The 13,582-nt window shown below is 40.4% G+C and overlaps 1 protein-coding gene across 8 annotated transcripts in view; it reads right to left on the bottom strand.

The window, feature by feature from the left end:
- Positions 1 to 13,582, bottom strand: part of Dgki (diacylglycerol kinase iota) — a 445,999-nt gene that overhangs the window by 18,462 nt on the left and 413,955 nt on the right. For all 8 annotated transcript variants that reach the window (XM_040728459.1, XM_040728462.1, XM_040728460.1 and 5 more), the window contains 2 exons: positions 4,968 to 5,005; positions 1,250 to 1,370 (listed from right to left, as the gene is read on the bottom strand). In XM_040728459.1, coding sequence (XP_040584393.1) covers positions 1,250 to 1,370; positions 4,968 to 5,005 — 159 coding nt within the window. The remainder of the gene's footprint in view (positions 1 to 1,249; positions 1,371 to 4,967; positions 5,006 to 13,582) is intronic.

Below are 13,582 nucleotides of genomic sequence, written 5' to 3'. Positions count from 1 at the left end.
TTGCACACTAATTGTGTTTTCTTTCCCAGCCTGCTATTGCTTGAAAAGGCTTAATGCATTCTTTGAGTGCATATTTGAGTGTGTTAGCCTATATAGCAGGCAATTCCTGTTAGGCACTCCATGTGGATTTATCGAAAGGATGAAGGAAGGAGGGAAGGAATGAGTGGAAAAATGCAAAGGTCCCCAGTTTCATGAAAGGAGAAGCAAAGGGATGTGAGGACTCATTAATCTACTCACTAAATGCCTGTGCAGAGGAAGTAGGCTTGGGGGCTGGAGAGATGGCTTGGTGGCTGTGCAAGGTAAGCAGGCAGCATCAATGCTCCAAGAAAGTTGCCTAGGCTTTCTGTGGACCTGGGTCTCACAGACAGACACTTTCACTTATTCAACCTTAAACACCCCCAAGAGAGGCACTTTTTCCTTTCACCCACCCCTCCGGCTCTTCTCTATCTCTAGTCACATTGTAAACATGACAAGCAGAGTGGTTTGTGTTCCTTATGTGTAATTCTGTTTCCATTGGGCTCACAGAGGTTAAACCGTCAGCTCTCAATCTTGGGAATGATCTAAGACCAAGCTGGAAGTCCCTGGTTAGTACACAGTCTGGGGGGGAGGGGTCAGCCAGCCACCAGATAGGACCAGTTAGGATGCACTCCAGGAGGGGAGGATGGGCAGTCACACAGGACAAGGCAGTACTGTGAATTTTTCCTGAGAACGAAACGTGAGTTGGAAGAAAACACAAATGAGAGGCAAACAAAAATAATAAGAAACTAGAAAAATGGTGCAGAGCAAACGCAGGAATCTGCAGAAGAATTACCCAAAAATATAGATTACCCAGCTGAGCCCAAACAGTTAATTTATAAAGAGCTCTACAAAATAAATACAACTATGCCTGGCTGTATTTGGTTAATAAAAAAATTTTAGTTAATTGAATAAATTAAAGTTAGGGGCTAGAGAGATAGCTCAGTGGTGAGTGCTGAGATTGAAGGCATTCACCACAGCACCCAGCAATGAACCAATTTTAGAGCCTTTTAATTTTTAAATTAATTACTTCCCCAAAGTTTTCCCTTCCTGAATCTGGATATAAAACTTGTTTGTTTTAATTGCTTGGATAAGATGGCCCACCTGCATCAGTGAGTGTCAGAGAAACAATTGGTGAGTATCCCATTGTGAAGATCTCCTAGTTGAGTGTCAATATAGACAACACTATCTAGAATTTCTTGGATAAGCAGTCCCTGGTAGGTTGTCTACTCACCATGGTCAAGGATGTACTTCACAATCTCCCCATTGCCAGTTTTAGCTGCATAGTGAAGGAGTGAACAGTGGTCTGGTCCCTGAATTAACAAGCTGCCTCCGTTCTTATAGCTTTCTATGAGCTGGAAGAAACACAAGGGAATGAATGTCAGCAGTGCCCAGAATGGGGATAAAAGCTCCAAGGCCACACAGAAAAGTCATTTAGTAAACCACAAATGTTTTTAGCCTCAGAGGACACAGAGAAAAGTCGGAGTGATGAAGTACCACCCCTTCATCACTCGCATAGACGGTCGATGTCTCATGTAGCTCCGGAAAGAGTCTGTGGGTATCAAATGGCTCAAGCGAACAGGAATGTACTGAATTGGCTTTCTTCCCCCTCTTCTGAGCCCCAGACTCTGGGGAGAAGTCTAAAATCTCCTGAGGTCCATCCAGCATTTGTTGCAGCAGGAAGAACCTGGCTCTGGCCCTTTAGGCTCCTTCCCTCTATCTTTAGTTGTTTTTTGACATGTCATGAACACAGTTACCAAATGTTTCATTTTCCTGCACACAGCACTCATACATACATGTGCACACACATGTGCATGCAGGCACACACTCAGAGGGAGGGTTCATTTTTCATCCTGATAGCTTCTGTGAATCAGACAGTGCACACCCAACATGGCAAGAGATGATCATGCAATACAGAGAACCAAAATGATGGTGTGATTGTCATTGTGTCCATATGACAACAGCCGGTGGTAAGAATGAGGCCACCAGAGAGTGAGGTGGGTAAATGAAGATGTAGACCTAACTCATGAAGAATCGAATTCTATACAAAGTATGAATGTGTCACTGTTTTCCAAACTGTGGAAAATCAGGACACTAGGAACCTTGGTGAAGCTTCTCATAGATTATGTGAAGATAAAGATGAATCTACCAAGTAAGCAAGTATCAAGAAACACTTACAAGTAAGCAATAATAATATGACTCAGTTGCCAGTCTCAATGGCCTCCAAATTCTATACGAAGAACAGCAGGGTTGATTGTGGACACAGACAGTATGAGGCCGGCAGAGGGACACCCGGGAAAGAAGCAGAGTTTTGGAAAGGAGCTGGGGAAAAGTATCTAGAAATTTGACCAAGAAGGTGCTGGAAGGATGGAAGCTATGGGAAACTGTATCTCCAAACTTTAGAGCAAGAGAACAGGAAGAAGCAACATGGAGAGCCAAAGGAGAATCTTGCTGTGTTCTGCCACAATTTCCTGTGATGGATGATACTGGGTCTTTGTGGCCAGATCCAATGAAGATGGCAGTACAGACAGATCCAGACCAAGTAGGGATCAGCTGTCGTGAACTTGCCTTTTGGGAAGGTTGCACATTGACTAACAGTCAGCCCATTAGCGATTTAATTTATTCGTTACATATTCCCAGTGCATGGGAACTCCTAGAGTCTACTCTCCCATCCCCCCTCTGTGTGTGTGTGTGTGTGTGTGTGTGTATCTCTGTCTGTCTCCTATGGAGCTTTTTAATATTTAATATGTATAATGCATTCTACATGCAAGATGGAAGCAAAAGAAAATTGAGAAGGTGAGAGATTAACTATATACACAAAAAGAAAGACTGAAAAAGAAAGTTCATCATTCTCTGTATCTCATTATTAAAATGAGGTATTATTGAGTCATTCCTCGGATGTTTTGAGGATAATTATAATGTAGGGTGTGCCAGAACAACCAGGAAGATACAGTGATTTCTTGTACTTTAAGCAATTGTCTGTGAAATATGTTTAAATGTGTAGCAATAAGCCAGGATATGGGGAGTTGTTTGCCTATAATAAAAGCGTAAGGAAAGAGCTACAGATTGCAAACTGGACCAGAGGTGTTCAAGGACAGGGGTTGTTCTTGCTTCCCACAGAATCCAAGTTAGGTAAGTCCTTGTAGGATTGTATACTGGTGCTGGCTAGCCCACTGAAGGGAAATGACCATGAACACCCAGGAATCCTGTTTAAGCATGAGGCTTCCCTTCAGGATAAACGCCCCCACTTGGACAGTACAATGGAAAACAGTACAGGCAGTGCAGTCAGAATCATATGAGTGAGTCTACAACTGACCTATATGCAGACAACTCTGTCTCTCATGTTGCTTTCTGTTAGTGATGAGGTGAAAATGTAGAACAGGTATTCTTTGGTTTATTCAATAGGGATGCTTAAAAAGGAATGGAAAGGAATGGGAAGGGAAGGGGAGGGAAGGAAAGGGAAGGGAAGGGAAGGGGAGGGAAGGGAAGGGAAAGGGAAGGGGAAACAGAAAGGGTAAGATTCTAGGCAGAGAAAAGAGAAGAGGAAAAAGTAAGTAATTCTCAGCCTCCTTTTACAGCTTTTGGTATCTCAATCTGTACTGAACTTGGGCTGATGGGAAAGGTGTGTATATCCTCCACTGTGGTGGTTTGAAAGAAAATAGCCCCCAAAGGGAGTGGCACTGTTAGGAGGTGTGGCCTTGTAGGAGGAAGTGTGTCACGGTGGGGGCGGTCTTTGAGATCACTTTTGCTCAGACCTCCCTCGACGTGTCAGTCATTTGACTTCCTGTTGCCTGCAAGATGTAGCACTCTCAGCTCCAGCACCGTGTCTGCCTGCACGCCGCCATGTTCTCCACCATGAAGATAATGGACTGAACCTCTGAACTGTAAGCCAGCCCCAATTAAATGTTTCAGTTTATAAGAGTTACCATGGTCATGGTGTCTCTTCACATCAATAAAAACACTAAGACGGCCCCTCAGAAACAACCAGTGCCATTACACAACACACCAACACCACTGGAATTACACAGGGACTCATAGATAGTCATGAGCCCCCAACATAAATAACCCAATATTTAGAATAATTAGAGTACTTTTAGAGTACTCACAGAATACATAAGGCCAATATTTTAATAACTACATTGTCAGAAAAAACCATATTAATACTATATAGCAAGACTAACTCAGCAATTCAGGCACATTTCTATGCAACAGGAACAGTATTGGCAGCCTTATCGTATGATTGCATCTAGTCTTATGACAAACCAAGAAAGAAATACCAGTAACCCTGCTTCACAGATAAAGAATTCAAGGCCCTGAGAAAATGCACTAAAGGCACAAAAGCATGCACAGAGTGAATGACAGGGGCAAGATCTGAAACAAGGCACTCTAGCCTCAGAACTGACATTTGCTTTCAAGGAGGTGGTGACTATTTATTTCCTTGTGAATGAAATTCAACAGAAAACACAAGCACAAATTGAAATACTCAAAATGGACTAGCCTGCCCTTTTCAGTTTGCTGTGACTTCTAAAGTAGACCACTATATCAGCAGGTGCAAACTCCAAGCTGGTACATGTATTTCTGGTTATTACCCAGGTCATTCTTATATATGTATTCATTCACAAACACATCTAGAAAAGAAGCCTTCAAATTCTTCAAATGTTAGTTGTAAAGAACAGGGATTCTAGGCAATATGAGCATTGTATCATAGGAATACATCCCCCACCCTTTTTTTTCTTGAACTAACAAAGGCAAGATTAGGGAATTCTACCACTCTCCTTTGCTGTTAGGAGATGCAGTACGGTGAGGGCTCTCCTCATTCTCTCTGTTCATTTCTCAAAAGAACATCTTTCCTTTCTCTACTCATCCAGCACTGATAGGGGAAGTAGTTCATGGACCGGGTCATGAAAATCTGGAGAGGTAATCGCCAACACTTTGGTAGGAAGATAGCTTACCTTCATAAGATCACCAGTTATTACTGCCTGCAAAATTGCTGTGAAAGACAAAAGAGAGATGTCTCATTAGTAGAAGACCCTCTCAATGGGAATTTACAAATGAATGCCTCCATATTTAGAAGTAATATTGGGCACAGAAATCAGGGATTCCTCATAAAGCAGGTGAAATTGCCTTCTTCAAGGCCTTTCCTTCCCTAGAGCCAATGATTCTAGCACTTTCTTGAGCTCCTTCCCCCATCTCATCCTGGTACTACAAAGATAATGTGAAATCTGGAGTCACTATAGCTCTGACTTTAATGGACAGACCATTTAATCCCATGAACCTCAGTTTCCACAACTGCAAAAGAGGAAGTCTAGACCTTGTGGGCTAGCTGGAAGGGTTAATCGCTGTGGTTCCTCTCTCTGTCTTTCTACTTTGTTCTCTGGATATTCAGTATCTCTCCAGTAATTTCAGTTGGGAGTACTGAAGTGGTGACTACTCATTGCCATGGACAGTAAGAGGGTTGGAGACACAGAAGAGGAAGTCAGTGTTTCAGCTGTGTTCTGGGGAGAATAATCATGTTTGGTCATGATGGAAATAAGCCTAAAGGTCTTCATTAACTTATTTGTGAGATACATGTAGCTTTAGAAAGAAAAAAAAATAAAATTTATAATTGTCTATGCAAGTAGGATATAGAAAATAAACAAGAAAATCATGTTAATAAAAAGGAAAAAGTATGTGTACATCTAAAGACAATCATGGTTCCTGAAGTGAGCTACTTGTTGTAGATAGGATGCGTTTAGAAAATGAGATGTATCAAGTTGGAAACTATCCAAACAATGGGCTCAGCCTTTCAAGTCACAGAGCTTTAGGAGAAAAACTAAGTTTATATTACAAAGTGCCATTTTGTTCTTATTTAATTAATGGCTCAATTTGATCAAATTAAAGTCTAATAGTGTGTATCAAGAAACAAGGAGTACAGTGCTGGCTCCATAGCTCATTCATGAAAGTGCTTGCTGTTCAAGCACGAGAACCCGAGTTTGACTCCAAAACCCACATAAAAAAGCTAGACACAGTGGCATAAACATGTGATTCCAGTACAATAGAGGGGAGATGAGCAAGTTACTGGGTAAGCCCAGTCAACCCTGCAAGCCCAGGTTCCAGTGAAATATCCTGCCTCAAAAACTAGTGGATGGGTTCCTGAAGAACCAAACCTGAGGTTGACATCTAAATGTGCACACACACACACACACACACACACACACACACACACACACACACACACACGAGAGAGAGAAAGAGAGAGAGAGAGAGGGAGAGAGAGAGCGCTACCACTTGGCTCTCTATTGCACATTTAAGATTCCTCAGTAAACAAAGGCATTCAGTGCTAAAGACTGAGTACCTTATCTTAGAAAACAAAAGCTTTGAAAAACCTACAGAAAAGGCAGAAAAAAGGGTGGCTGCTTTAACATGGAATGAATAGGGGAAAATGTGTAGGACTAGAGAGGGAGAGGGCTAAGTTCCCTTCTGTAACAAGCTATAGAAGCAATGCACACTTAGCTTTGAACCATCCTGTGAACCCAAATCCCTTCACACAACACAGAGGCTCACCAGTTAGTCTTTCACCCGAATGAAAAGAAAGCGATGGGAAAACTCAGTGGGCCACCAAGCAATGTAAAAGGACAAGGCTGTGGAAATGGATTCATAGGCAGGAAGAGGGACTGGAGGGTGGGAGGAGTAGGCAGAGGTGAGTGAAATAGGAATGCATTGTAACATGCATGACATAAAAATAGAAAATTATTTTATAAAAACAGAAGCAAGAAGTAGAGAAACTGATAGAGCAGAAAAGGAATCTGCATCTCTAAAGAACCTATGAAAATATTGTTTTATAATATTTGTTTTATAAAATAAGGATCTTGGCACTGGGAGAGAAGTGGCACTTGGCACAGAGACTATAATGGCCTGCCAGAACCATAACGCATGCTCCTACATCTAGGCCTCTGTCACTGCTACACTGAACTCACTGTTAGTAGAGCTCTACTGGGCACCACGACACCCACAGGAGGTGGGAGAAAACACTGTTGATAAGTTTGTACTGTGGAAACAGTCGTGAATTAAAGAATAATTCTGTGTGATTTGCTGAACATGAACATTTTAAGGCATTTCTTTCTCTCCTTGGCAAAGAAGGTCAACAGTTGTAATGTTAACCTCTGCTGTGAGGGTTAAGTTTTTACAAAGGCTTTATAAATAAATAGAGGGGGTTGTTTTCATCACTTCTGCGACTTCACACACACACACACACACACACACACAGAGCATTCAAAAGAAAATTTCTGTTAAGGTAAACTTGGCCTTAAAGTGCACATGTGAATCTCTATTAATACAACATATTTCAGATGGGAAGGACAGATCAAGGAGCCCTGAGGTGGTGGTTTCCTTCAGGACAGAAACCCTATAACAGATCACAGGGAAGGGGACGTTGAGAAAAAATATTAGCAATCAGCTTGGGGGAACAAATAAGTTTGGATTTTCATACTGAAGAATGTTCCCTTGGAGGCCTTACCCTCCCATGGAGCAGATGGGAGTAGGGGGAGTGGAAAAAGTAGGAGGAGAGGAGGGAGGAGAAATTGGGATTGGAATATAAAAAAATAAATTAATAAGAAAAATGCCAAACAATCAAAAAAAAAAAAAAAAAGGAATGCTCCCAGTGGACTGTCCTGATTGCAAGAGACATAAAGCAAGCAAAACTACAAGAATGAACCCTTTATGAACCCACACTCAGAGGATCAAACAGCAGCATGGCTTATGGTTTCAAGATCCTATAGAACTTTTCTCAGAAGGTAAGTGATCATTAAAAGGAGAAAGCTGTGAGAAGGTGATGTCAGTATTTTTAAACATTTATGTAAAACCAAACTTGGCACATGGACACAATAAATCAAGACAACAGAGGAAATCCCCAGGGCAAAGTCCGTGTAAAGATGTGATCTGATCAATCAACAGGAAAGGGTGGGTATGACCTGCCGCTAGCAGTACAGTCAGCAAGATTTTGTGGAAGATGGGAAATTTAAACCCACTATGCTTGATAAGTAGAATTGACAGGCAAAGAAGATTTGGAAAGTCCTTAGAAGATGAGGGAAGAATCTGAACAGAAGCATGGAACTTGAGGGAAGCTGCAAAGAGTTCTGCATGGAGGGCAGCCCCACATCAGATGTGCTGTAGCTTCACAGGCCGAAGAAGTGAGTGAATGTCTGTATGCCAAGATTAGGTACTTGCACTGGACCTTTTTAGATACTTCTTACCCTCTTGCAGGTGGTAAGAAGCAATGGAAGAGTTAAAACCAAATCACAGGAACATCCAAATGTCCTCCAGTGGCCAACCTGCTTCTTCCTTCTGAGAACAGAGTCATGACTAGGTCTTAGGTCCTTTATCCCCAATCCTCCATGTAGGACCCATTTCAACTTCTATGCTACATCATTCATGAGACATGCTATTTGTTTCCGTGTGTCTTCAGCAGCCTCTTGGTTTGATATCCCCATAAATACATAGAAAACTGTATAACAGAATCATAACCACAATTATTTTCCATTGCATTGGATACAGAAAGCATGGTTACTAATTTTAAGCCAAGCAACACACCCAAGGGTAGCTATTATGCAAACATTATTAGAAACAAGGCTCTCTTCTCTCCCTTGATTAATGTCCTTCCTTATGAACACGGTTGTTTAAGGCCTCTTCTACATAAAGAGAGCCAGAGTCCATTAATATTCAACTCCAGGAAATAACCTTGTGAAAGATAAGGCTTAAAAACAAAATAATGAGCTGTTGTGATTACAGAATTATTCTTTATTTCTTGAACTCTGAGTTTCCTCTTTGGTTTTCATATAGATTCTTCATAGCAGAAATGAATGCTTCAAATTTCCAGAAGCAAAGAGAACTTCAATTTTTAATATATCAGAAAGGCTACTGGGTAGATGACTAAGTTTCTTGGAAAAATAAATTGTATGAACCTACATAATAAGATAGGAAAAGAATGGAGAGAATTTTTAGAGGTGGTAAGTCGAGTCCATCTTATGTAATGGGTTATTTTTCTCATTATATCATACCTTCAAAAAATGGTTATCCATACTTATCTCAAGACAGAACGAAAAGACTGCCTCGAGGGAACTTGTCTTTCTCACAGCCATTCTTTGTGAACCTGAATTCATAAGAGCTTGGATGTTCTCAGACATCCCACATGGAAGAAAAATATGACTTCTACTACTGAGAGCCCCCAAAAAGAGAAAATAATGCCTACATCATTTGTATCCCTCCAAAATTTACCTGGAAGCTTTATCAACATTGTGTAGTAGGTGGTGAATCCTCTAGGGAAGTGATTGGGTTATGAGCCTCTGCTTTTGTGAAAGACATTAGTGCCCTTATAAAAGAGAGACCAAAGAGCTACTGAGTCTCTCCATCTTCTCTGTCATGGGTGAAGGACAGAGCATCCATCTCTGTGATGTTCTAGCATGTCACAATGCAGAAAGTAGAGATGTAGCCTTGACATGAAATCTCCCAGCCCCTAGATCCTAGACCGCTCAAACTCTAGATCGTGAGAAATAAAATGGTATAATCTTAATGCTCCTTATTGATGCAACTTATAGCATTTTGCTATAACAGCAGTAACTGATTTAGAGCCCTAATGACCCCCTCATGCCAGGCCTTGCTTAAGATAATGAGGATATAGTGACATACAAAGCAAAATTCATTCTCTCCTGGAATTTACGTTTAATCAAAAAGTACAAATAAGATATGACTTTATACAGGAAAGCCTATACTGTAAATATGTTGGGACTCTGACTGCTCAGGTGTTACTCCTTAGCTAGCTACAGTCCTGGGCAAATCAGCTTGCCAAGATTCAGTTCTCTCATGGAAAACTGAAAATCAAAACCAGAATATTTTGACACTGTGCTATGCAAACTGTGGTGGTTAGTCTTAAATGTCAACTTGCTATAAACTAGAATCACCTGGAAAAAGTCTCAGCTGAGAAATTACCTAGGTAAATTTGGCCCTTGGCTTGACTGTTGACTGACCCGACCCACGGTGGTGGCACCATTTCATTAACAGGGCCCTAAATTATAAAAAGTCAACAAACTAGCTGAACATAGGGAGGCAAGCAGTAAGAAGGCAGCATGGATGAATTCCTGTCTCTGTGTATGTGACTGATGTGGATATGGTGTTCCCAGATGCCTAAATCATTCTCACAGGGGTGACTGTCCTTCAGTGATGGAATTTCAAACCGAAGAAGCCCATCTTTCCTCCCCTATGCTGCTTTTCGTCAAAGTGTTTTACCACAGCAACAGAAAGAAACTAGAACAGAAATGAACTCACGATGGCAAAATCTACTTAACAGAATACAGATGCTTACTCATGATTTTCAACCTGGCCACAGAGAAAAACATTTTAGATAAAGGAAATTTATAACCCAACAATTTGGTGTATGGTTACTTCTGAAGGAAAAGTTTAAGTTGTAATTCTTGATTTGACAACAAAAATAGTTAGGAATAAAAAGCATAAATAATGTGCCTAAGGAACACATATAATATGCTTGTAATTCTTTTTTATTTTTACTTTTAATTATGTGTAAACATGTGTTGGTATTTGCACATGAATGCAGGGCCAACAGAGGCTACAAGAGGGTGTCAGAACCTCCATAATTAGAGTTACAGGTGGATATGAACCACTCAATATAGCCAGGTACTGGGAACCAAAAATTGTTCCTTTGGAAGAGCAGCAAGTACTCCCAACTTCTGAGCCATCTCTCCAGCCCTGATGCATTTCTTAAAAAATCACATGGAAGAACTGCATATATTATATGAAACAAAATCAAAACCCTCCAGACAAGAATGTTTTTAAAAGACTAATATACAATCCCTAATTATTGTTCAGTCTTAAATGTAACATATAATTACCTGATTCATTATCATCTCCTCGTGGCAGCAACCATTCAAATGCTTAAAAGTATTGTATAAAAAAATAAAAGGACAAAGGATGAACAAAGGACGATGCATGACAATCTCAAAGGTAAGTTGGTTGATTGCACTGAGTCATAACCATGGATTTGGAAAGCTGTACATGGTTTTAAATGAGCATGTCCCAGCTGGGCTGTGGTGGCTCACGCCTTTAATCCCAGCACTCGGGAGGCAGAGGCAGGTGGATCTCTGTGAGTTCGAGGCCAGGCTGGACCGACAGTCTCCAAAACAATACAGAGAAACCCTGTCTCGTAAAACCAAATAAAAAATAAAAAATAAATTAACATGTCCCTGTCTAGAGCAAGGATCACAATTTGCAGTTAGTAGAAACTTTCTACATCTACCTGTCTTTGTCTGCAATCTCTTATTTGACAGATGTAAAACAAAGGGCGTAGGACATGAACTGTCATTTCCTGTGCCTCACGGACAGCAAAAGATCAAAAGTACACATGACTGTCATTTCAATTATTTCCTGTCCCCCCCTCTCTTCTGGGGTCAAGTGATTTTCACCATAGTGTGCTGGTTGGTTTGTTTTCTACTTGGACCCTGATGCCCCCAAATTAAAACAAAGGACCTATTAAACAGTAAAGTCAATATATAGTTTTAACTCAACCTCTTTTTGTGTAAATGGAGACACTTAATGAGGAGCAGACCCAAGGCGAATATTAGGTACAGAGCTTGTTCAGTCTGGTGTGGAGATGAAGTTTTCAGACATTCCCTGTATTCATTCAGCACCAGGAGTCTCTAGAGAGATTTCTTCACTTAGCCTTTCCTGTATTTACTCAACAGAAACACTGGTCAATTTTTCTGCTTGTTTAGAAGCTAGTCACAATATACAAGCAACAAACTGTGGAAGCTTAGCTTGCAAAGATAGAATTTAGGATAATTATCAAGCATGGCAAAGGTAATCTAACACACACTTAATGTTATGGACAGCCACTGTGAATTATGCTAATTAGGACTAAATGGGAAGCAGCTCAGGAAAATGATTGCAATTAATATTATTTTACATAGACACACCAAACAAGTCCAAGATGGGGTGAGGAAAGGAGAAATCAGATATTTCTAAAGACTTCTGCATTTTATTCTGGGCCTAAGGAAATATTTGATGATTGAACAGGCTATGAGACAAGTGTTCTTTCTATAATAAGAGCTAATGTACAGAAGTTACATTGAGAAAAACAGATCTATTGAAATAGATTCATGGCTTTTCTTATAATAACACTCAAGTCTTGGACTTGTTCGGTGTATCTATGTAAAATAATATTAAATGCAATCATTTTACTGAGCTGCTTCCCATTTAGGCCTAATTAGCATAACTCACAGTGGCTGTCCATACCATTAAGTGTGTGTTAGATTACCTTTGCCATGATTGATTATTATCCTAAATCCAGTCTTTGCAAGCTAAGCTTTCAGTGTGCTTTTTGTGTATTATCACTGGCTACTTACAAACAGAAAAATTGAACAGAGTGTTTCTGATTGAGTATATACAGGAAAAGCTATGTGGAGAAATCTCTCTAGAGAAGTGGACTTTGGGGAAGCTGATGGTACAGACTTCCCATTGGCCAAACAGGATGTCATAGTGATTGATTAAGGGGACAGGGTGACATATACTTGTGATCTGATTGAGGCAAGTGTGAACTTGGCATTTGTCTTAAATCCATCAATCATTCATTTTTCATTGACACCAAAGGAATTAGGTCCTTAAACTCTATATTAACTTTTCTTAATCTTATGCTTTGTAATTTCAAAACAGGATAAATTAGTGTACTTGTTGATTGAATTAAAAATTTAGCTCAAGATAAATTCTGACCCTAGTGTCTCCTTAATCACTAGTGTGAGACAGGACTTTTCTGATTTCCCCCTTTATCCTCCAATAAAATTTCCATTCACTATAGTATAGTTCATTGGTTCTCAAACTTCCTAATGATGTGACCCTTTAATACAGTTCTTCATGTTATGGTGATCCCCAACCATAAAATTATTTTTGTTGCTACTTCATAACCTAAATTTTTCTACTGTTATTAATTGTAATTGTAAATATCTACATTTTCCGATGATCTTCGGTGACCCCTGTGGAAAGGTCATTCATCCCCCAAAGGGTCACGACCCACAGGTTGAGAACCACTGGTACAGTCCTTGTGCTATATAGTTGAAGAAATACTGTCTGAAAGATATAGAGCACATACTTCATGCCATTCATCATCACCCGCATTATAGGGAGTAAACATTAGCAGCGTCTAATAGTTCCGTGGTCTTGGATCCAAAGCATACCCTGGGCCATATCTACTTCAGAGTGTATAACCATTTATGGGAAACAGAGATAGGCTCCGTTTCTCTCTAATGATAGAGCTAATGCTCAAATTCAATCAGCTCCTAGTAATTGCATGCACAGTGTATATGGGTTCTTTCCATCTGCTGTAGCAATCCTTTTGAAGCCCCTATGAGCATGGAAGAAGTTTTCTGTTTGGACAAAAATAGAAGTGCAAGCATCTAGTGTTCCCTCCAGCAGAAACACTCTACCTTGCTGCCAGGGGACCAGAATGTGCCCTCTTTGGAAAGCCCTTCACTCCTTTTACTCACCACTGGAACTGGCTGTAAACAGTGCAGAGACCAGATGTTTCCTA

Source organism: Mesocricetus auratus, unplaced genomic scaffold (assembly GCF_017639785.1).
Source record: "Mesocricetus auratus isolate SY011 unplaced genomic scaffold, BCM_Maur_2.0 Super-Scaffold_100019, whole genome shotgun sequence".
NCBI classification, from domain to species: Eukaryota; Metazoa; Chordata; class Mammalia; order Rodentia; family Cricetidae; genus Mesocricetus; species Mesocricetus auratus.
This window is presented reverse-complemented; position numbering and strand designations above follow the sequence as displayed.